Source organism: Oxyura jamaicensis, chromosome 26, assembly GCF_011077185.1.
Source record: "Oxyura jamaicensis isolate SHBP4307 breed ruddy duck chromosome 26, BPBGC_Ojam_1.0, whole genome shotgun sequence".
Taxonomy (NCBI): Eukaryota; Metazoa; Chordata; class Aves; order Anseriformes; family Anatidae; genus Oxyura; species Oxyura jamaicensis.
Window position 1 is genome coordinate 1104141 of NC_048918.1, and position 23300 is coordinate 1127440.

At 61.2% G+C, this 23300-nt stretch overlaps 1 protein-coding gene across 7 annotated transcripts in view; it reads right to left on the minus strand.

Moving 5' to 3' along the window:
• Window positions 1–23181, minus strand: part of GRM4 (glutamate metabotropic receptor 4) — a 42352-nt gene extending 19171 nt beyond the window's left edge. Inside the window, exons 1-3 of one of the 7 annotated variants that reach the window (XM_035347083.1) lie at window positions 23131–23181; window positions 15694–16458; window positions 8427–8643 (exon numbers count right to left, since the gene is read on the minus strand). In XM_035347083.1, the coding sequence (XP_035202974.1) occupies window positions 8427–8643; window positions 15694–16458; window positions 23131–23166 (1018 nt within the window). In that variant the 5' untranslated portion in view covers window positions 23167–23181. Of the gene's footprint in view, window positions 1–8426; window positions 8644–15693; window positions 16459–18400; window positions 18422–18820; window positions 18828–20344; window positions 20429–21148; window positions 21515–21571; window positions 21834–21991; window positions 22127–23130 lie in introns of those variants that run through there. The other 6 variants (XM_035347088.1, XM_035347087.1, XM_035347086.1 and 3 more) reach the window with 6 other exon arrangements.
• Between the last annotated feature and the right edge of the window lie 119 nt (window positions 23182–23300).

The window sequence follows — 23300 nt, forward strand, 5'->3', positions numbered from 1 at the left end:
GTCAGACAACCGCTGTGGCCAGGTGAGCGCTGGCCAAGGGCTCGCTGCTCGTACGCATGGGATGAGGAGGTGGCACGAGAGATGGGCCCATAAATAAATAAGAAAGGAGACTAAATCGATGGCAATTCAGAAGTGGCTGAGTTACGTGGCAGCTCCGTTAAATCAAACTAACGAGGAATGTAACAAAAAGCGAAAAAAAAAAAAAAGGATACGGCCAATTAGGGCGTAATGAGGACCTTATTACCGCAGCGGCTGGAGCACACGAGCAGGATGCAGCCAGGCCAGCAGGAGGGGAGAGCAAGGAGGGAAACCCAGCGAGCCGGCTGGATGCAGCAGGAAAACTGCCCAAAGGACCGACGCCGGTGTCTGCAGCTGCTCTAGTTTATTAAAGCTAACTGGGGCTCTCCTTACTTAAAAATAGCAGCACAAAAGCAGCCCAGGGGAAAGCCCCAGAGGGTCTGGGAGCCCTCCTCCAGCCCCCACGCAAATGCTGGTAACCCCAGTTAATAAATACGCTTTTGCTTCTTAATTAATGGTCTGGGAAAAGGCCAGTGCCAGCCGGGGGAGGACAGGGCTGGGGTGGGCAGAGCGGAGCAGAGGAGGGAGCAGCTCGGCGCCCGCCCCGCTCACCTCCAGCAGCCCCCCCAGCTTTTAGCAGCTGCATTATTCATGGCCCCCGGCACTGCGGCAGGGAGGGGAATTTGCCAGGCGATGCTCCCACTACCTCCACAACCCTGCCTTTAGTCAAAACACTCCTTTAGAGCACGAAATTAAAGGCAGGAGGTGGGGGCTGGGAGGCAGCGGACGCTCTCCCTCCTCCGCCAGGGTGGCACAGCATCGCTCTGTGACCCTGGGACCAGGGAGAGGGCAGGAGCTGAGCTCCTTTTCTCCCCCAGCTTTGGGAGAGAGCCAGAGAGGTGCAGGAAGCCTGGGGAAGCACCCCACAACCCGGAGATACTCAGAGGTAGGCACCCGGTTTAAGGATGCTCAAGCAAGAGGTGGCATCCTGCTGATGGCCAGCACCGAGGGGCACAGAGCTCCTGCAGCAAGAAACAGCCCCAAAAAGGGCACAAGCGACAGGCTGGCCGTGGGGCCAACCCTCCTCTGGCCTGCCAGGAGCTCAGCATCCAGGGCTCTCGCCTTGTCCCCCAGAGCAAAACTGCAACAGCCCCGTGCACCCATCCCAGCCGTGCAAAGCAGCCCCGTGGGCAAAGCCCTCCCCGAGCAGAGCGCAGCCCACGCCGTCCCCAAGCACGTGGCCGTGTCCCCCCCCCGCTCATGTCCCCTCCCAGCGTCCCCACGCCGCCGCCAGCCGCTCGCCCGGGGACTCTCCTCGCTGCGGCGGGGTTAACGCGTGTTGTCAAACACAGGTCAGGGTTTAATCTCCACCATTACGGGCTCGGTGGGAGCGCAGCTGCTCTGGGAAGCGCAGCGCTCAAGTGCCCTCTTGATTGCAGGTAGATAATAAGCTTTTGCTGTCGCTAACGTACACCATCAATCAGGGAGCGCTTTGCCCGGGCTCCCTGCAGAGCTGGCGGCGGCGGAGCACCGTGCAAACACGTCGGGTCGGAGGAGTGGGGGCTGATTCAGCCGTGCCGCAAAGAGGGCCGTGCACGGCCCCCCACCCAGCTGGGAATTGCTCCCTGGGCAGCCCGAGGAGGGGACGGGGCCGTGCACAGCCCAGCTGCGGCGGCGTTTGGGAAGCTTGGCAGGAGGCTGCAGCGGCCCCACGCTAGCTTGGCACAGGGACACGCGGGGACGCTGCAAACCCACAGCCAAGCAGGGGTAGGAGGCCAAGTCCGGGCACCTCTGGCTGCTCCCTCTCCCACCAAGCCCAAGTTGCCATCGGAACACCCGGCAGGTCCCTGTGCCCACATCCATCACGTTGCACGGAGCAGCGGGGAGCACCCAGCCCTGACCCAGCCGCACCCCAGCACATGCCCACCTCCCGCTGTGCGCTCCCCCGCCTCCCCTTCGCAAATGAGGCCGTTTAAATGAGGTTTCCAAGCCCAGAGTCTTTAATTGGTGCGTCTGCGACTGCACTTCTCTGCCCTAGGACTCATTATCCATGCCACTTCAAAGCCCCGAGGACCTGACTCATTAGAGGAGAAGTCATTAGGGGCACATCTCCATGCCCTCGTGGAGGCAAAGTGCCTGGCAGCGGGGATGGCTTTGGTCTAATCAGGGAGCACAGGATGCTCAGCACAGGGCGAGAGCAGGCGCTGTCCACGCATCCATCCACCCTCAACGCCGCGGCCACGGGAGGCTTTGCAGTCTGGGGACGTCTCCCCCAGCTTGTGGGTACCTGCAGACAGGCAGGGCTGGGGACGGCAGGGGGATGGGGACACAGCCCCGTGCACAAGTCAGCAGAGCAGGGCAGCACCAGCAAGGCACCCCGCTCCTCATTACGGGCAGCTCCAATCCCTCCTTCGTTGCGATGCTCGGATCACCCGTGCATGGAGGCAGCCCCACAGCTCCCAGTCCCCCTGCTGACCCCCCCACTACCAGCTCAACTTTCTGGGTGAGCCTGGGGACACCGTCCTATTTCTGTCACCCCCAGCCAGCCCCAGAGCGTCCTCGAGAGCAGCAAGATCTCAGCGACGACTCCAGCACTTCACTGCCAGACGGGCGTCAAACCACGTCCCTCCTGGGCACACACAGCAGGGAGCAGTGGCAGCCCCCCAAGCCCCACATTTCTGGAGCCCTGTCCCACACGGTTGGTGGCTGCTCCTCCCTGCCCACCCCGGGTTCCCGGCACACATCGCATCGCGCCTCCGTCACAGGAGGCTCCTGGCACTCGCTGCCAGCCTCAGCCCTGGAACGGGTTCAATTGCTGCTCTTTAGTGCTTTGAAATCTCATCAGACATTATGAATCTGAGCAATTTGCGCCTGCTTTTCAATGGCCTGCATTGCCAGCCTAAATCAGTAATTAATAAATTTGCAACAGGGGAAAAAAGAAGGGGGGGGAAATAAGCAAGTCTTCGCTCTGCTCCGAGCGGGGGCCCTGGGAGGCTGGGCAGTGGCACCATGGCACCGCGAGGTTCAACTCCTCTGGGCAGCGAGACAACCAAATTTCTGCTCTATGTTTGGAATCCAGGTTTCTCCCTTAGGCACCAACCCCACAGACTGTGCCCATGGGAAGGAGCTTCCGCCAAAGACACCCTGCTCCTGCAGAGGAGGTTATTTTAGGTGGGGAAACTGAGGCACGAGGCTGTTTGGAGCCAGAGGAGAGCCTGGCATCCTGCCTGCCTGCCTCCTGGCTGCATTATAGCACACGGTATTGACTGCAGCGAAAAGAGGCAGAGGGGGCAGAATAAATAGAAAAGCGGCCCAGGAAACACAACTTCAGCCTCTGCGGAGCCTGAAGGAGTCTGGAGACCCAAAGCAGCGATGGCACCCGAGCCCCAGTGACCAGACCTGTCCCTCGCTGAGCGTGCCCCCACAGGTTTGGGGTTCGTGGACGCTCGCTGTCCCCACGCATAGCACAAGGAAAATGCTGGGATGGGAAAGGTGGCTGCAGCCAGAGCCACGCGAGCAAGGGCTCTGCCCAGGGGATGGGTATAACCAGGCTGGTTTTGGTGCCAGGATGCCAGGGACCTTTCCTGAGCCACGCTGTGGAGGCAGATGCTCGGCTTGAGCCCCAGAGGGGACAGAAAAGCCACCAGCCTCAGAGCAGGAGCGGGTTCACCCGAAGCCCAGGCTGCAGATCCAGCCCCGGAGCGGGCAGCGTGCCATGAAAAAATTTCCAGCTCCGTGCCGGGTGCTGAGCGGAGGATTTGGCTGGGGAGCGGAGACGCCAGCAGCAAATAACAGCCCTCCGGTGAGACGCAGTAATTGAGTGCTGACTGCAGAAGAACAGCAATCCTCCGAGATGAAAGGGAGCCGGGCAGCCCTCCTCGCCCGGCTCTGCATTACTGCTAATCACACCTCCTTTCGTCACAGGGCTGAAGGTCACCCGCTTTAATTCCTGTCTCTTTGCTGGAGGTGGTGGCGTGCCAAAAAAAAAAAAGTTCTCCCTGCAAGCAGCCCTGAGGAATAACAGGCAGCTGTGCTCCCGTCCACCCCACGGAGGTGGCATCTGCGGGATCAGTGGCATCTGGTCCCCAGGGCCGGCCACCTCCACGCTCGCACGTCAAATCCTTTGAAACGTGGCACTGGGTGCTGCCTGGCACCTTAGGGCTCGGCAGCAGCTGAAGCCCACGTTCAGCATCGCCCAAACTTCGTGCGCGGTTGCGATCGTCAGATCCCCCTTTGGGGGTGACATTCGGATGCATCAAGCAAAAGTGATGAGCCCGGCTAAAAGCAGGAAGACAGCCATGAATGTCACACGGTAATGAACAAATGCGTCGCAAATACGTATCAGGCTCTTAACTAAAAATATAGAAAACTCAGCGAAGGATAAAACAATAGAGGGGGGAAATGACAGTGTAAAATTGATCCAGACACATGACTAAGGAGTCGTGCATTTGCCTAGAAATATTGCCCTCTTCACAAAACAGAGCGCGGCACATTACGCCGCATGGCGTTACACGCCGTGCGCACCAGCTAAATTACATAAACATAAATCTAACGCTTCGCCTCCAAGAGCTCGGCGACAGCAGAGATGTCAGCACACGCAGAGCCGGGGCGCTGCGGACAGGTCTGTCCCTTCCCTCAGGGGACACCCAGGGGCGGTGGGATGCTCTGCGAGAGGAGCTTGGGACACCCGCACCTTGGTGCCAAGCTGCACGCACAGATCATACCCCCCGTCTTTGCAGGATGCTTTGGGGGAGAATGCACTTAAAATGTTTCAAAGTGCCCAAGTAAAGCACAGATTTTGGCAGACATAACATTTTGGCTGTGCTAACACCCAAAAAAACCCTTCGCTCCCGTGAATAATGACCATCCAGCCGTCGGTGCAACCGGCAGCAATTGCCAGGGGCCAACAGAGTAATTGCAGTACATAAAACCTAGCGGCCCTCCTGGGCCAGGCTGGCAAAGGAGCCCTTGGCTGCAAGACAGCCCCCGTGGGTCGCTCAACAGAATAACCTGCCCCAGGGCCAACTTCTTCCCAGCCCACCAGCGGAGGGGGGCGAGTTCGTGCCTCGAGCAGAAACGCTTTGCGCCGCAGCAGAAGCCGCTTTAGCACGAAGCTTTGCTAAAAATTGAAACTGAAGGTCAAGTTGATAATGCATCAGAAAGCAAACAGCTTGAATGCTAACTGCTAACTACAGCAATGAGCATTATTGCCTGATGGAAATAAAACCCGACTCCCAACACTCAGGCTTGGCATGAGAAATGAAGCGGAGCGATGTTACGGAGGAGAGCGAGCGCGCCGGCACGCAGGGAGACGCGCGCCCAGCCTGCAGCACCGTCCCCGTGCCCACCCGTGCCCTGCGGCACCCAGACCCCGTGCCAGCACACCCGGAGAGCTCTGCGGCTTGACAAACGACACGCAGAGGCCAGATCCTCAAGCAGCGGCCCTCCTGCATCGCTTTGACAGTCCAGAGGCACCTTGAGGCAGAAATAAATTGCCGGGTCCTTTATGCTGCTGGAGGAGTGGAAATGAGAGCCGGGCATACACGAACAGGCTATAAAAGAAAGGGTCGGATCCTTCGCCAGCTCGCAGTGGGTCTGTGCTGGTGTAAAGCCATTTGGTGACAGCAGGGCCATCCGAATTTATGGGGGAACACGGAGAGGCAAAGCAAGCACAGCGAGGCTCTTCCCCAAACCTTGCACAAGGCTGGGGGGGATTTTCAAATTAAAAAAAAAAGACATCCATATACACACACAGGGCATGTTCTTGTCCCCATCCTCACGTTACTGACAGCTGCAGAGCCGCCCTCCGTGGCTGCAGGAGCCAGGAAAAACAGCATCCACGCCAGGAGATGCCCCTGGAGCAGCTCGGACCCCAGGCGGGGACCCACGTGCCGGCGGCGTCCCCAGGCCCCACGTGGCTGCCGGGTTTGATGTACGGCAGCTCCTGTACACCAGGGAGCAGGGGAGCGGCGTTTACTGCTGATAACGCACGGGCTGCGCTCACGCGGCCGTTCTGCCGCAATTACAGTGGAATTATGCTTTTTGATAACTAAATTATCACTAATGCACATAATCGTTGGGTTATGCGGATATACAAATTACAGGACTGCCTCAGTCCCAGATTAATACGCGTGCGTTTCAACTCCATGTACACTCGTTTACACTGCAATTATGCCATCATATCATTAACCATCTGGTGATAGGAATTCACGGTAACCACAGGTATCTCAAACCAGAAGCGCTCGTGCTGCAGTGGGACCACCAGTCGCTACCCCTGCTCCTTACTGGTGCGTAGTGGAGGGGTTGAACCGGGCCCACTCCCCTGGCCCCATCCTGCACCCAGACCCCGCAGGGAAGCACTGGCCAGGACGGGGTGGCCGTGTGATGCCCTGTTCTCTCCAAAATTAGGGCACGCCAGGGCTAGACAGAATAGCATGGCAGCTGAGCCCAACGCTGCTGTCCTCTCCCCATGTCAGCCACTGGTCCCATCAGCCCTTCCCATCCTGGGACATGGGCACCCAGCAGGACCTGCCAGCCCAAGGAAGGCAAGGAAACTCCTTTTTGGGTGGAAAACCTATGCAAAATGCCCCTCATTCCCACAAAAGGCCTCTTTCCCTTTATTTCTGTCATCAGACAAATCTCGTTATCATCACGAGCCAGATGGGGCTGCTGTTAGCATTTACAAACCCCAGTAGGGTTACTGGTTAAGCTGTTAACAGAGCCATAAACACAGCCCTTCGCTTGCAGCCCAGCATCGTTCCCCCCCCCACGAGCATCGTTCCCCCAACCTGCCGCCCCGATGCTCCGGGTACCACGCGTGCCCAACCTGCACACCCGCAGCCCCGCGTACCCCCATGGCACCTGGATTTTGTGTGCACAGCCGCAGCACAGCACGTGCCCCCCGGCACCGCTCACACCCGCACAGCACGCCCCGAGCCGCACAGCCAGCCCCAAGTCAGCGCAGCCATCGACGCCGCAACGTCCCCACGCACTCCTCCTGCAGCCGTAGGCCCGTGAAGATTTTTTTTTTTCTGCTTTTCAAGTTAAAATCCTGAAGAGCAGATTCCAGGTTGAATCCCCAGATGGGCTTCTCTGTATATTAAAAGCACAGCCGGTTCCCAGTGCCATGGCGCGCGCGAGAGACAGAATTAACGCTGTTCCTATTTATAGGGCTTTGATTAGGAGCTCGTCACCTAGAAGTTTTTATTCCCTTTATCCATTTATAAGGCCATAACACAGTTTGACTAGCTCCAGATAGGCCGGTGTCCCACCGACTTTGCCAGAACTTAATGTGCCATTCAGACACAGTTAAGCCAGTAATAGGCAGCAGCCTGTACTCTGCAGGGTTTTAACTGCCTCGGAAAACACTCTTCAGCTCCCGGCTCACCCTGCACACGCTATGCCGCAGAGGCAAAGAGGAGCTGGGGCGAGGAGCAGCCCCAACAGCCCCTTTGTGGGGTCTCCGGGCAGCTCCAGACCCCCTGAAAGGGCGCACAGAGCCATTGCCTGGGCTGATACCCACTGCAACAGCACCCACAGCAGCAGTGCCTGGGGGTCCTCGCCCCTCTCAGCCGGTCCCTGGGCGGGTGCTTGGCCACCAGCTGGTACCCGCGAGCTTTTCCACCTCTCCCGAGGCTGCTAATCCCTCCTAAGCATCCCTGCGCTCCTGTCAGCAAAATGCTTTCTGGCTCCCGACAAATCCTCGCAAAAGAGTTTTGCTGAGCACGGACTTTCCACCTGTCCAAAGCCTATAGACAAGTTAAAGCACCTGCCCTCCGGGATAATTCCACTAAAACTGGGTGAAGCGTGCGCTGGTGCCAACTTTATTTTCTGTTAAAACCTGGGAGTATTTGTAAAAGTCTTTTCTTCTGGAAGGCGCCCAGCTCCGTGCGGAAGGAGGGGGCTGGATCAGCTCGCGCTTGGCAGCCGCCGACCCAGCAGATTTGAGGTCCCCTTGTGTGCAGGGAATGGGATTTCAAGATGCTTTCTGAAAGGAGCTGGCAGCAGTCAGCCAGCCCTCCCCACAGATGGCTGCTGCCATCCCCACTTGGTGACGTCCCCACTGCTGGCCTCGGGGAGACGACAGGAGCAGCACCCCGGGACACGCAGCGGTGCTGCACAGGACACCCAGCCTAGGAACCGGCCACCACGGTGTCCTTGCAACCGAACAACCAGCAGAACAGCCCCAAAACTCAGAGCCCCCAGGATCGTGCCCTAAAGCGGGGCTCCCGTCCCTACCCCTGCACCGCAGCCATTCCTCAGCTCAGGCCAAGACGCCCGACCAGACACGTCCCACCACCCCACAACAAGCTGCGCGCCACCCAGTTGGTGACCCAAGCGGCCGCCCAATTGCCATTTCTGCCCCAAAGCCCACGCCGAGCCCCCATCACGGGGGGCAATCTGCTCACCGTCCTCCCTGGACTTCTGGATGAAGGCCTCCACGCCACTCTCCCCGTAGCTGCCCTCGGAGGCCAAGGTGGAGACGTAGTTCCACTTGAGGGCTTTGACGATGTCCACCATGGCTTGGGCCTGGTAGGTGTCGGACGGGACGACGCGGGAGAAGAAGTCGTAGCGGCTGTTGTCGCTCAGGTCCGGGGCGGTTGATGCATAGCTGATCTGGGGGATCTGGGGAGGAAAGACAGCGTCAGGAGAAAGAGGCCAGCTGAAACCAGCTGCAAAAAGCTCAAAGCCCCGCTCAGGAGGACGCAGGGGGGTGGAAATCAAGGAACTGGGAAGCGTCCAGGAGGAACCAGCTCCCCTGTGCCAAAAAAACAGAGGTGAAGGAATGGTACGAGGCTTGCTCATGCCCAGATCCTGGGTATGGCCGTAGGAAAGCAGAGGCCACGGGATGACAAGGAGAAGGGACCAGCTCCGTCTGGGCCCTGCAGCAGCCAAACCCCGGCTGTGCCGCCTGGTTTGGTCCCAGGAGGAGCCAGGGGAGAGGCTGAGGGACCACTCAGCGACACCCAGCAGGGCCAGTAGCATGGCAGAGGCCATAGATAAAGCCTTGTTCCTGCCCTGAACTCCACAGCTACGACATTCTGGCCTCCTGCCCCATGAGGGACCGACACGAGCGCACCCTGCCAGACCCTGTCCAGCCAAGCCATAAATAAACCTTTTAAATTAATCAGAGCTCCCACACCTCGCGCAGTACATTAGAGTGATTTAGCACCGGAGGATCATGCGATGCTTAGCACTTACCCAGCGCTTCACATCGCCAAAACACACCACAGATGTTAATTTATCTTAAAGATGGAAAAGGCTTATTAAATTATCCAGCCCAGGTTCTCCGCACCAGCCCGAAGTTCCCTACTGAAGATGTACCAAAACCGGAGCCAGCCCCATCCATCACCCCCGCGTCCTACACCCTGTGGGGCACTCACACCTCCGCAACGTGCTTTGGCACAGCGCAAGGGCTTGCCGAGCCCTGCCGAACACAGGGACGTGGTTTTGAATTTAGCAGGGATATAATGGCAGGGGCTGGAGCTCAGCCAGCCGCCAAGGTGCAGCCTGGCCGTGGCTACAGGCACGGCGTAAACAGAGGAGGAAAAACCCAAAGCATCGCTGACCCCAAACTGCTCCGCGCTACAGGGCAAGGGGACGCAGAGCAATCCCCGGCTGTGGGGGGCTTTTCCCCCTCTCCCTCTGACCCAGTTTAGGAACAATTCAGCAGTCGCAGCTCGCAGGAGAACAAACACAGCCGGAGCCACGGGGAGCTGCAACAAGCCCCCGGGATGCCCTGGGCTCAGATGCCTTAAACCAGATGCCTTAAACCAGCTCAGGCTGCGTTTGGCCTCCCCCATCACCGCTCCTGCGTTAAGCAGGTAGCTAATTTGCAGCAGCAGAGGAGAGAACGGGCTGGCGTGGAGAGGTTCGGGGGGCGTAGGCATCCTAGTGCAGGTTAGAAGATCAAACCACCTCACCAGGAGCCTGAAATGTTGGCACCTGCCCTCTAACGATGGTGTTTCCAACCAACACCTCCCTGCTTAGATACCAGCACAGCCCCCTCCCCATCGGGGGAACAGCCCCTGACCTGGAGCATCCCAGCACCCAAGGGTGGGGGGCTCACCCCAAAGCCGCCCCCTGGACCTGCCCGGCCCTCCCGGCTGCCCCGTCCTACTCCACTCGTGCTCCCAGGCCGTGCTGCACAGTTTCTCCTCTGCTTCCTTGTTATTTTCCCCTTTTCCACTCCAGTCCCTCACTCTATTAAACGCGATGCCGGTGTTATAAGCCCACGACTCCACCTGAATGCTAAACGGCCCCTGGAAAGGAGCAGCCGCCCCTCTACCTACAGCAAAATGAGATGAAAAAAAAGGGGGAGAAGGAGAACAAGTGGGAGAAGGAAAGGAAGGAACCTTTATCAAGGCACAAATAGGATTATTCTCTGTGACAATCTGCTTTGTGCTCCTTTCCAAGGGGCTGTGATCTGCTCGTTGGGTGTCTGTGACCAGGAGCCGGTGCGCGAGGCTCGATTAAAATTCTGCTCAGCAGGCGAGGCGCTCGTCTAGCAATCATTCATCCTGGGGAGGGAGCAGGGGGGGGGATGCTCCACTCCTTCTCTCCTTTCCTTTTCCTTGCTGGGCTCGCAGCGGTGCCGGGAGGACGGGCAGGGAGGCTTGGGGTGGAGGCTGGTGTGCAGCGTGCCCATGCAATGGGGCCAGGTGGGCGTGCAAAGCAGCGGTGCCCATGGGAGAGGAGACCCGGGGCGGGGATGAGGCCAAGCTGGCTTTCCACAGGCCATCAAACCCGACGGGTTTCTCCCTGCCAAGCAGTTTTAACAGATCCACGTCCCCCGCAGCAGGGTGCAGGGGAGGGAGGCTTCCCGGATATTCCCCTGGGACACCGCGCCCCGTGGAAGGGCCGATGGGCTCCGGCTGAGGACCACGGCTGGGATGAACCCCGGGGCACACAGCCTGGTCCCACCCCTGCGGGGAAGCGGAGCCCAGGCCGTACCTGTTGATCTACCGGTTATGAACTGGAAGCCGCGTTTTAATAAACAAACTGAAAGAGCTTTCCTCCCTCGCTACACTGCCTTGGATGGAAGTGAAAATAAAATACCAGTTCCCAAATGACCATTTGATAGATTTCTTCTGCCTTTTTCCCCCCCCCTCTGCCTTTTTGATCTCCTGGTTTACAATAGCCCAACTCCCGGCACCAGCTATTTTCTCAGATAAAAGACAAGAGTCCTTTCAGGGCCATAAAAGCGAAATGCGGGCAGGGAATTCTAGGTTCTTAGAAAGAAGGATGCGGGTGGGGGGAGCTGGTAATGCACCTCGGCCGCACATTTGGGCACCAGCACAAGCCCTGAACAAACTCGCAGAGGCACCACGCTGCTCTCAGCTCCTTGCCTGGGTCATTGCCAGACCAGGCTACATACCACGGCGCTGGTGGGGAGATCAGCGGGATCAGCTCTCCTTACCCCATCAAGATCAAGGAGTAACCCTGGGACAGGGGGGAAAAAAAACTCCTTTCTCCTTTATTTTGAACAAAAACACGGTCAGCATCATTCAGAAATACTCCCAACCTTGAGAAAAGCTCCCCCAGGGTAGGAGAGCAGGCAGAAGCCGGGGTTAGGGGTACAATCCTGCCCCCCAAGCCCCTGGGTCAGATTTGCTGTCAGTGCACCACCGTGGTCAACCTCAAACTCTCCCGACGCCTCCACCACAAAAGCACCGGGGCTCGAAACCCATTTCATCGGCACCGGCTGACGACAGCGCAGCATTTTGTCTAACAGCAGCATTTTGTCGAGCGGCAGAGGATCATAATCTGCTCCAGATTGGAAAGATTCAGACAAAGGCAGCACCTCGAGCACGGCCCCCAGCCGGGCTTTGCAGGGATGCAGCGCTCCCACGTACGGCAGCACCGGCCCCGCTGCTCCTTGCGCCAGTGCCCCTGCACCCCAGACGGGGTCAGGAGCAGCTAATTCCCTAACCATAATTATTAATTTCATGCGTATCTTACGCCAGCCTCTGGTTCACCGACAAGATGGAATTGATTTAATTAGAATTTCCATCATTGAGCCGTTTGGACAGCAGCTTTTAATTAGGGAGAGCACAAAGCACCGCAGGGGCTGGGGGAGCGAGGAGGCTGTGCGGAGCCAGCTCGGCCCTTGTCACCGTCGCTTCCCCCAGCTGGAAAAAGGAGCCAGGGCAGGCAAATTGCTCCAGCATCCCGATGTACCCAAACACCACCGTGTCATGGAGCTGATAACAAATTCCTCCAGTTCCCGGCCCCAGCTGCTCCGGGGTGACACGCGACAGCTACACTCGAGGGGGGACAGCTCGGGGCAGGGAGCGATGAGCTCCCCGTGCTGCCCACCCCTTTGCCACGACCCGATAAACCAAACCAGCTGCTTGGCTGCATCCTATTTTTTTTCCCAAAAAAAACAAGCTCCCAACCTAGCCGGGAGCAAAGCTCGGGGTGCAGGGAGCCACGGTCGCTGCCCTTCATCGGGCTCCTCGCCGGCCCTGCCGCCCTCCTCCTCCTCCTCACCCAGCGGTGCCGGGGGAGCCGCCGTGGCCGGGGCAGCCCGGGGGGAGCCGGGGAGGCTGCAATTAGTTTTAATAAACCTGGAGCAGAACAAGGAAATGAACTGGCAGGAACAGAGCGGGTGATTAATCAGAGAGTCCCCCAGCCCGTTTCCACCTTCCCGTCTTCATGAAGGTTATTTACCCGCTAAGCACCGCCGCCCGGTGCGGAGGGCCACGCTCGCTCCTCCACCTCCCTTCCACCAGTCCTTGGCTCGGCGCTGGGGGCCGGATCCTGCTCCGCACCCCCGGGCAGCGAAACCCCCTGTGCCTGCAGGCACACGGGCCAGCGTCCTCCCTTAGGTGGATTAATCACGCTGTACAACACCCCGGTGCTAAAAAGGAGCTCGACACCTCGCTGCAGAGAAGGAAACGAGCGCCTCTAAGTGTCGGGCGTGTGCCCAGCACCTCCGCTCGCCCGGGATGCTCCTCGCCCCAGCTGAGCCCACGGGTGCTGCTTGTGCCCCGGCTCGCTCAGGACGGGTTTGAAAAGCCCAGCCCCTGGCGCAGCTTTTGGGGAGCCGCATTTGCAGGGTATGGACCTGGTTTCTTTTACGCTGCGGTCATTGAGGAGCAAGTGGGTAGTGCTGAAGCTGGAGAGGCAGCAGACAGGGGTGGGAAGGAGCCGGCGCGTGCCAGAAAGCTCTGGCAGTGACGACAGACAGATGCTATCGCAAGGAGGCGAGAGCAGGGATTCGAGGGGAGGTTTTTCTGCATGCAGAGCTGCGAGGAGTGATGAAACCAGCTTGGACAGAGGATGCCGCATCTGCAAGTTGTTCCGCTGATGTACAGCTTTAATTAGGCAGTGGCAGCTAACGAAGGACACATTATTTATTTATGTAGCATGGGAGCGACAAAACCCCTGCCAGGGATGCGCCGAGCCCTCCCTGCCAATGGGCTCGGGCTGGCGGGGAGGGGATGGAGCAGAGAGGGGTGCACGGGAAGGGAGCACAGCACGGGACGAGGGGAGCACAGCACCCCCAGGCAGGGACCAGCTGGAGGAGGGAAGGGGCTGCCGAGACCCCATCCCACCCAGGGCTCTGCAGCACCACTGCCACAACCCTCCCAGCAGGGCAAGGGGAGCCTGGACCTCAACACGAAGCAGACCCAGCGTGGGTGCAAGCGTGCACGCAGCTGCTGGGGTGGGCAGGGGGGGAGCTGCTCAGCCCCCAGACCCACGAGCCTCATCCTGCACCCAGGGGCACCCCCAGCGCTCCCTCCGTGCCCTCATCTCGGCCGTACCCTGCGCTAAGGGGGCCCCAGCACCTTGCACCACCACCGCCTTGCAGCGCCAAGGGCTCGCAGTCCCGGGGCCGACGCAGGAGCCAAATCTCTGGCTCCAGCCCAGGAGCGAGCACCGTCCCTCGAGGGGACAGGCAAAGGCAACACCGTGAGCGCAGCGCTGCCCGGGGAGGCAGACGCTTTGCTGAACCTCCGAGCGGAGCCGCCCGCGCTTAAAGGTCAGCGGCAGCGTGAAATGGAAGTTGCCTGATTTTCATTTTAAGCATGTCCGTGCCATAAAGCCACTATTTGAATAACAAAGAGCGACGGCGGGCAGGCAGCGCGGGGCAGGGCAGGACCTGGCGTCCCTGCGGGAGCGATGTCCCCGTGCTGGGGCCACCAGCGCCTGGCAGGGAGATGGAGACAGCGATTCCCAGAGCTCCCAGTTGAGCTGAGGGTTGGGTCCCCACGCTGGGGACACCAAGGCTTGAGACACGTCCCCACTGGGCCACCACCAGCGCCGGGGTGCATCGGGGCTCGGCAACATCCCCCTGCATGGTCACGGGTGCTTTGTGCAAGGAGCAAAATTGGAGGAGAAAGGGGAAAAAAAGCCCAACCCATCCCCAAAACAGCTCCCCCCACTCCTCCAGCCGTCACTCTCCTGCCTCCTTCCTCACTGCCTCCCTCCCTGAAGTGAGCATTCAATCTTTTTTTGTCTCGGCAAATAGCTTTTAAGTTCCTCCCGCTCTCTCTAATTTATATTATTTTAATTATTGAATAGCCCTCTCGCTCGTCGCCTGGAACATTAACACGTTTTTTAAAAGGGACCCAGAAAAATCAAACTCCATCAGCGATCTGTTCCTCAGGCTCCGCTAACAGCCTCCAGCCCTCCCAGGAGGGCGCAGGAGGGAGGATGAGGAGGGGGGAATGGGAGGAAGGCAGCCAGCCCCCCGAGGAAGGGAGGGTTTCGAGGCTCAGGAGGGGGAGGCTGCGCAGCGCCAGCTCGGGGCTTCCACGGCTGCCGGGCGCGCAGCCTGTTTGCATTTCTCCTTGCCTTTTGCTGCTAAGGGGGCTCTTGTTCAAACATTCGCTCTAGCCCCAGGACATTGCTGCGGATAAATAAATGCACAGCGAGGGGGATGTAATTATAAACTCCTCGCTTTTCCTGCAGCTGGAGCAAAGGAGAGCGAGGGGGGAGCCAGCCCTCAGACAGCGCCACGGCCCCAAGCACCCTGCTCCCCTCCGCACACCCGGGGCCAGGGGCACGAGCCAGCGGCGTCCCCGGTTTGTCCCTGGGCACAGAGCGGTCGCCACCGTCCCCTCCTGGCACCCTGTAGCTGCTGCCCCCATCCCAGCAATAAATGCAGCTCCCCAGGAATTTGGCTACGGCAGCACCTTACCTCTGGGCCCCTCAGGTGCCAACCCAGGAGGGGGCCGGGGAGCTCCCCAGGGAGGCTGAGCCCTCTCCATCCCTGGGGGTTCTCAGCATCCACTGGGACCAAGCCCTGAGCAGCCCAGGCTGGACCCAGAGCCGGGTGCAGGCAGCTGGGATGGAGCCCCCCCAGGTCCCTTCCAGCCCTGTGGTCTCATCCTGCACCCTGTCCTGAGCCGATTGCCCGTCCGTCCCCCCCGCAAGGCTCCCGGCAGGAATGCCAGGAGCGTCAGCATCCCACCTGGCCACGAAGCCGGGGGAGAAGAGACAAAAGCCTGCTGCTGCAGCATCGTCACTGGAGGGGGACGGAGGAGGGGATCCCTGGGGACCCGGGGGAGGCAGGAAAATGCTTTTAAAGACACTCACGCTCCTGCCTGCCCCCAGCTGTGGAAGAAGAGGTAAAAGCATGCAAAATCGTGGTTTCACCACTTCTTTTTTTTTTTTATGGGTTCAGCCCCGGTGGAGGTGGCCAGGGCGCCTCGGCGGGACCCGTACCTTGAAGAGCCGCAGGATGTTGGCCACCATGATGGAGACGGAGCTGCCCGAGGCGCCGATGACGCCGACCACGCGCTCGGGCTTGGTGATGATGGGGGGGCCGCCGTTGACGCAGCGCACCTCGGTGCTGTCCTTCTCGATGAGGGCTTGCACGAAGGTCAGCGACTGCTCCAGGGCGTGCGTGTCCCGCGAGCACGTGTCCAGGATGCGGGCGCCCAGGGTGATGTTGGGGAGCAGGTCGGGGTCGTTGTTGATGCGGTCCAGGGCAAAGAGCATGGCCTCCAGGCGGTGGATGCCCTTCTCCTTCTTCAGCTCCCCGCAGGCTTTGCCCTCCGCGCCCCGGCCGTGCACGGGGAAGAGCCCCCCGAGCGTGATGTCCCCGTCGATGCGGATGGAGTTCATGTGCGGGTAGCCCTGGCCTTTGGGCTTGGCGGCACCCCCGGGCGCCCAGCCCCAGCTCCAGGCACTCAGGAGGAGGCAGAAGGAGAGACGCTCCATGCAAAAACGACCCCCGCTCATCGCCGAAGCCGTGCTGGGGCAGAGCGCGCGGCCCGAATCCCGGCGGCGGTCAGGCGGCGAGGAGGGCACGGGTGGGTGGCATGGCTCCGGCGGCTCCGTCAGCGGCTCCCATGGGTGACGGCAGCCCCCGGGGTGCGGCGAGCAGCCGGGCTGCGGGTGGGTGCCAGGACCGGCATCGCGACGCCGGGGAGGAGAGGCAGCAGGGGTGCGAGCCCAAGCAGAGGTTCGGGTCCTTCTTGCAGAGCCCTTGGGGGGGAGAAGGGGGAGCAGGAGGAGAGAAAGAGGGGGGAAATTAGACAGGAGCGTGGAGAAGATGTCGGCCATTCCAAGATTTCAGCAGGGAGCCCGGAAGAAAAGATTTGGGATTTGCTGGATTTGTGAGTCACGCCAGCTGCTTTGACTCAGCCCCAACAGCGCATCCGGCGCAGGGCCCCTGCCACGCTCAGCCCCAGCAGCAGGGCCAGCTCGGCACAGGTTGGAGGGAAGCCCCGGGACCTGTCCCATCCCAAACCCCCTTTGGGGAGCTGTCAGGGTGGGGCAGACCCCAGGGCAGTGCTCAGAGAGGGGCAAACCCGAATGCGCACACAGCCCTGGTCCCAGCCACCCCAGAGCATCCCTCCTGCCCTGGGGTCACAGCCAGGCACGGGAACCAAGCAGCCCCCTTCAGGAGACCCTGAACTGATGGGGGGGGGGGGGAGGAATTTTCTCTTTAGAGAGACCCTCCTTCCCTGAGCACCCCCTGCTGCACCCCAGGGACAACAGCCCCCTCGTGTCCCCATCGATGGCCCCAGCCACGAGCCAGCTGCTGCCGTTAGCAGCCCGCCTGCATCCCCTGCACGAGTGGGGTCAAGATTGGAGATGCCGAACGAGCACGATCCGAGGGACGGGGGCAGCCAGGGGCTGATTCCCAAATTTCTCCTCCACGCCCAGCCACGAGGCGGTTGCCATCGCCTGCCTGCACGCCCTGAGCACCGCGCTGCCAGCCACGCGGGCGCAGAGCCGAGCTGGGTCTTAAAAAAATAAAAAAAAAAGGCACCGAAGAAACCAGGAATTATGTATCCGAAATGCGCCCCTGAGCACCGCGGCTCGCACCGCTCTCCGTTCGGGCTGCTGAGTTCTGCATCGGCCGCTGCTTCTTTGCGAGCATCAGGTATCGACAGCCTCCAGCGGGGAATATCGACAGCTCCGAGGGCTCGCCCAAGCTGCGGCGAGAGTTTGGCTTTGTGCCGGCCCCGGGCAGGGGAGCCGAGGCTCAGCACAAATTAAAAGCGGCCGGGATGGGCAGAGGAGAGCGGCTGGGTGCGAAGGTGCTCGGCCCTGAGCTGGTGCCCCCGGGGGGGAAGGGAGGGAGCGAAGGGCTCACGGGGAAGCTGGATGCAGAGCTGGTGGTGAAGGCACGGGGAGCGGTGCCCGAGCGATGCCCGCAGGCTGTGCCTCATGCGGCAGTTAAGGAGCAGCTCTGCCTTTTAGCATTCCCAATCCACTGGAGCCCAGGGTGCCCCGTCCCACCACGATGCCCCTCGGCTGGGCATGGGGTGCTGCGATCCCGGCTCAGGGAGCCGAGGGCTTGCTGCAGGATCCGGCTCCTGCTCCTTGGAGGTGCAAAGGTGACCTGGACGGGTGCAGGATCCTGCTCCCAGCTGGCTCAGTACGGTCCCACCAGCACAGCGGTACCACGGACAATTCCTCAGGCTGGGGAGCGGGTGATGGTTCTGACCTGCCCCGGGCTCCTTGGGAATCTTTTTTTTGGTGCCAGCACCTTTCGCCAGGCTGTGTGCACACCCACACCTGCAGCCCTTTGCCCCCCAGCCCTGGAGGTGCCCCTGACCCAGCAGCGCAGCCCCTGCCTCAGTTTCCCCTCCCTTGTAGCCCGGCTGCTGCCTCCAAGCAGCCGCCGACGGATGCTGCGAGGGCAGCGCATGATTAATGCAAGGCACCGAAAAGCAGAGAGGGAAGCAGGCAAATGCACTCCCCAGGCAAGACGGGCTGGAACAGCGAGACCCGAGAAGCAGCCTCAATTCCTCTTGGCTCGAGCACAGAGCCCAGCATCCGAGCCCACGCCTGCCTGGCCGGATCCTCAGCCGGCCCCACACGGGGGGGCTGCTGCTGGAGCCAAGCCCCTTTACACCCGTGGAGGAGCCGTTCGGAGCTCCTCACCCCAGCTGGGAGGGCCCTTGCCTCAACTCACCTCCATAAATTATGCACATCCCTGCCCGTCAGAGCCACTTGAAGGCCCATCTCCAAAGCGTTTCTGACAGCCAGGGCTTTTAAGCCAGGCGAATTACCCGGTGCCGAGCTCTTTGTTTCCAAAGGCAGCACCCGGGGAGCGCTGCGGCACCAAAGCCGCCCCGCCGCCGCCTGCAAAGCCATCTCCCACTGGGACAGCCCCACGGGCACGTCCCTGCGAGCACGTCCCTGTGGGAACTGGGGTCAAGGAGAGGGACCCCGGCCCTGCGGGGACAGAGCCATCTCCCCCAGGGCTTTGCAGGCACCATCCCGTGCATCGGCACCGGGAGCCGGCTCCTGCTGCACCCTGGAAGCGGGTCGGGTTCTGCCACAGAGAGGCAGAGGATGGGGAGACCCAAGGGTGGTTTTAATGCCGCAGCACCCCCGGGCAGCCCTGTGCTGGGGCAGGCTGCAATCAGGCCACTTCTGCCACCCTCGCCCCCGGAGCCAGGTTTCTGCCCATCGGGGGACGGCGCGATGGAGCTCCACGTGGCACGTGCACCAAGGAAAAGCCTCCTCGTCCCAGCCCGCAGCAGAGCCCCCACAGCCCACAGCCTCTTCCTTTCTTCTTTTAAGCTTTTTCCTCTCTGTTCTCTCCCCTTTGTGCCTCCTTTGATCATATAATCTGAACGAACTGAAGGTAAAAATATCGTGGCAGGCAAGAAAAAAAGCACAAATAACAGGGAGGGGAGGGAAGAGCTGGTTTGAATCCCTCGCTGAATCACTAGGGAGATGCAGCCTGAATTACCCTAAAGCCAGTGCTGCGTGCAGCCCGAGCACTCATCAGGTCAGGCAGGAGGTGAGCAGCCCCTTCCCCACCACCCGTGCCCAGCCCGGAGCGGTGCTGAAGGGACGGGCACGGGACCAGTGATGGGCGAGCAGGCAGGAGCCTTAAAGCTCTGGGAAGAAGGAGGGCGAGCTGCATCCCCAGGGGGCCCTGCACCTCTTCCCCGTAAGGCCGGACCCGCACATCTGGAGGGAGACGTGCGCCAGCACCAAGCTCTCCATGGAGCGGGGAGCACCCCGGGCGCACGCTGTGAGCGGCGAGGTGAGGGAGCCCCGCTCCCGTCTGCACAGAGCCTGCACGGCAGCACTCAGGGGGGAACAAAACCACGTGTGCAAGCAGCGGGGTGCAGGTACGCATCCCAGACCGAGCTTGGTATTATCAGAGCGCCAAAGGAGCAAAGCTGCTGCCTCCCGCCTCCGACAAGTGCTTTGTTGGAGAGAAGTGAACCTCGCTCACCCTCGTCCTTACCCTGCAGTGGTCAGATCCGAGCTCTGCAAAGAGGTGCAAGGGCTGATCCAACCAAGCATATTTCCAGACCTGGCAGCAAATCCCACGGATTATTGCCCTGCCTGAGTCAGGCAAATCCAGCAAGCATCAGGAGCTGCAGAAGCAGGCGCTGGGACTGCAGCCACATCTCGCTGAGCCCCAAACCACGGCAGGACAGGGAGAGCCGCGGAGGAAGCACTTGGCCCCTGCCCTGTGGGTCCTCACCACCCTTGGGCCACGCAGGAAATCCCGCATGGTGGCATCCTGCCCCCCTCTAGCGGTGGCCGTGCCACCGAGCCACCGGCCAGCCCTGTGGCATCGCCACCCTCGCCGCCAATGCCCACAAAGCGGGCTTGGCTGGCTGGGAGAAACCCAAGGCTGGTTGAACCCCCCCCAGACCCATCCTGGCGCATCCTTCCCCGGCCACAAGCGGGCTTCTCCGCTCGCAGCTCCTTCCCTCAGCTCCTCCTGTGCTTCTTCGGGAGCTCTGTGCCGGCCAGGGCTGCAGTGAGGCACAGCTCGGGCTCGCCATGTCCTGCGGAGCCCCGAGATGCCCACGGGTGCCGGGACGCAGCTGCAGTGCTGGGGTGCTGCCGGACACACAGCTCCAAGATCCAGACAGACCAACCTTACCCAGGGCTCTGCTCCTCCCAGGACCAAGGCTGGTGCGTCTCCGGGCGATGCGCTGCATCCTCCTTGCATGCAACTCAGGGAATTTTGGCAAAATTTCCCTTCCCCAGCCTGGTGCTGCCACAGCTCCAGGGACAAACAGAGCAGAGGGACCCCGCATTGCTCCCAGGAGAGCAGCCTCAGAGGCAGAGCCCCAGCCCAGGATGCTGTGCCCATTGCAGCTGCAGGGCTCAAAGGGAGCCCCCGGGGTAGGTTGGAACCGGGGGCTCCTCACCCCCGCTGGAGCCCCCAGCCCCCCCTGGGAGCAGAAGCGGCTCGCTCAACGCAGGGATTTTGCAGCGAGGAAAAAGCTCCTTCAAAGGGCAAAGAAACAAGTAAGGAAAGAAAGGAACGGCTGATTTCTCGCCAGCGCCTGGCTCCCTGCAGGACTCCCAGTCAGAACCGAGTTATTTCACTGCCATTAGCTCCACGGAGCCCCGGCTGCTGCAGGCAAGCAAGTTCACGTCTCACGTGCCATCAGGCCAAGTGCCGGCTAAGCACTCATCACCACGGTTTCACCGCTGCCGGCAGTGGCAAAGCCGAGAGGCGAGAAATTCGGCTCCCAGGCAGGGCTGGCAGGAGCCGGGGGCTCAGCACGGGGCACCGCCGCACCCCGCGCCCACCTCTCCGAGCAGACCCCGCTCCCGACACCCACCGGGCTGCCCCCAGCACTCACCGCACGCCCCAGCCCCAAGATGTCCCTGCCCGCACCCCGCATGTGCTGCCGCCGGCTCCTTTTTGGAAAATCAAGGCCATTTCTTTGCCCACCTGCTCATCCTTCGGCAGGCAGGGACAGCCAGCGCGCGGCACAATGCCCCGATTTGTGCGCGCGAGCTCTTCCCCACTCGCCAGCGATTACGGGGAACTTCGCTTTGGCTCCTGTTTGGTTTTTTTTTTTTTCCCTTTTGGCTGCACAGGCTGCGTGAAGCACCGCAAAATTCAGACGTGGCAAGGGAGGGGAGGCCAGGTTAAGTTCTCCCTCAACAGGCAAAACCTTCAGGATTCAGGTCAAGTTCCCCAGCATCCGCGCGGAGGAAAAGCAAGGCCACGGCTCAGCAGGCGGCGGAGAGCACAGACCCCGGATTTTAACATCAAAACGCACCCGGCGCACCCTGGGACGCAGCCCCCTTCGGCAACCACCCGCCGGTTGCACGGACCGCTATTGCAACGCCTGCACAACCCCAGCTCTACCTCCCTGCAACGAGCTCCTGCAAACGCTGGGATCTGCTGCCACACTCGGGTGTTTTGCAGAAGAGCCGCTGCTCCCCGTGCCTCCCGCACGCACCACGAACCGCTCGCAGCCCCACGGCCATGGGGAGCCCAAAGGCAGCCCCACGCCGGGTACCACCACCTCCGCACTGCCCCAGAGCCGGGCCCGGGGGCTGCTGCAGCCCGAGGAAAAAGGCTCCCACCGGGCGCAGATCACTCGGGGAATATTTATCGCGCTATATATACATATCCCTAACTGCAGGCGAGCTCTCTCCTTCCCCCTCCCTCCCCTTTTGCAAAGCAGGCCACGGCTAAGCCCTCGGTTTGAAGGACGGGCTCGCACGGCGAGGGGCAGGCGAGGAGGATTCGGCCACGGAGGAAGCGTCGAGGGCAGCGTCTCACCTGGCGAGAGGCGGCGGGGAGGCAGCGCGGGGCTCCTGGCGCAGCCCGGCAAACAGCTCCGGCAGGGCGAGGGGAGGCGGCGGCGGGAGGAAGGAGCCGGCGCTCGTCCCCGCTCCCGCCGCACGTGGCCAAATCCCGCAATTAATTTTTGATCACCTTCTGCAAACTGGGACAGCGCTGGCTCGGAAGGGGAGCGCAGCCTGAGTGCCGGTACCCGCAGCACCGTGCACCGTTCCTGCTCCCCGTCGGACCAGCACCCGGAGCTCCCGGGCTGACAGCGCCAGCCCTTGCCTGCAGCCAGCCCAGAAAGCCCCCCCTGGGGGGGGAAAGACCCCCCCCCCCCCATTTTCAGCCAGGCTTTTTGCAGGGCCATCGACAGCACAGGGGCCCAGGAAACCAGGCCACTCCATCGAGGAAGCCCCACCGGGAGATGTGAAGCCTGAGAGGAAGGGACCGTGCCCGCGGCGGGCGCGAAGCTGGGGCGGGCAGCGGGAGCAGGTTCGGGTGTGTTATAATTAGGACCTGCCACATCTTCAAAGCCGTTGCCTTTCTGGGAAGAGCTGGAAGGGGGTGGCTGAGCTGACAAACCCATCCTCCTCCTGCCTGATGCCAAAGTTGAAGCACGTGACGCCCTGTTTTTGGGGAGCCTGCAGGCTCCTCCAAAGGGTGACGCTGGCCCCCAGGTTGCAGGGTCAGGCCGGAGCTGCACCTAAGCTTCAGTTCCCTGCGTAAAACCCACCTTGAAAGCCCTGCCCGACACCCTGGGGTGCAGCTGAGCACCAGCACCTGCCATGGTCCCCAGCACGGACTCGCCCGTGTCCCCAGTCCCTGCTGCCCACGGGGACCCCCTGCCCACACGGAGCCGCTCTGCACAGCAGCCCCAGCACGTCCCCCCCCCCCCCCGCACCCCCTGCGCTGGCACGGAAAAAGCCCCGCTCCCACGAAGCGAAGGGAGGGAAGGAAGCGAGCCTTTTCTTTTGGCACTTCTCTTGGCATTTGCCCGAGCTCCTCGCCGCATTCAACAGATCGGTTCAGTTCCCTTCCTCCCCTGGCCGTGCCGCGGGCGAGCGGCCAGCACCCGCAGCTCCTCCGGCCACCCCAGCCGAATTTCGGGCATCCCCCACCCAGCCCCAGGTCACCCAGCGGCGCGGTGCCTCCCTCCGCAGCCTCTCCATCGCGGATTTTGCCGAAGGCAGCGGGCTCTTCCCCCAGCCCGAAGCAGCCCACGGCTGGCAGAGCACGGAAAACTCATCGCACCGGGAGGAGGAGGAGGAGGAGGAGGAGGAGGAGGAGGAGGAGGAGGACGAGA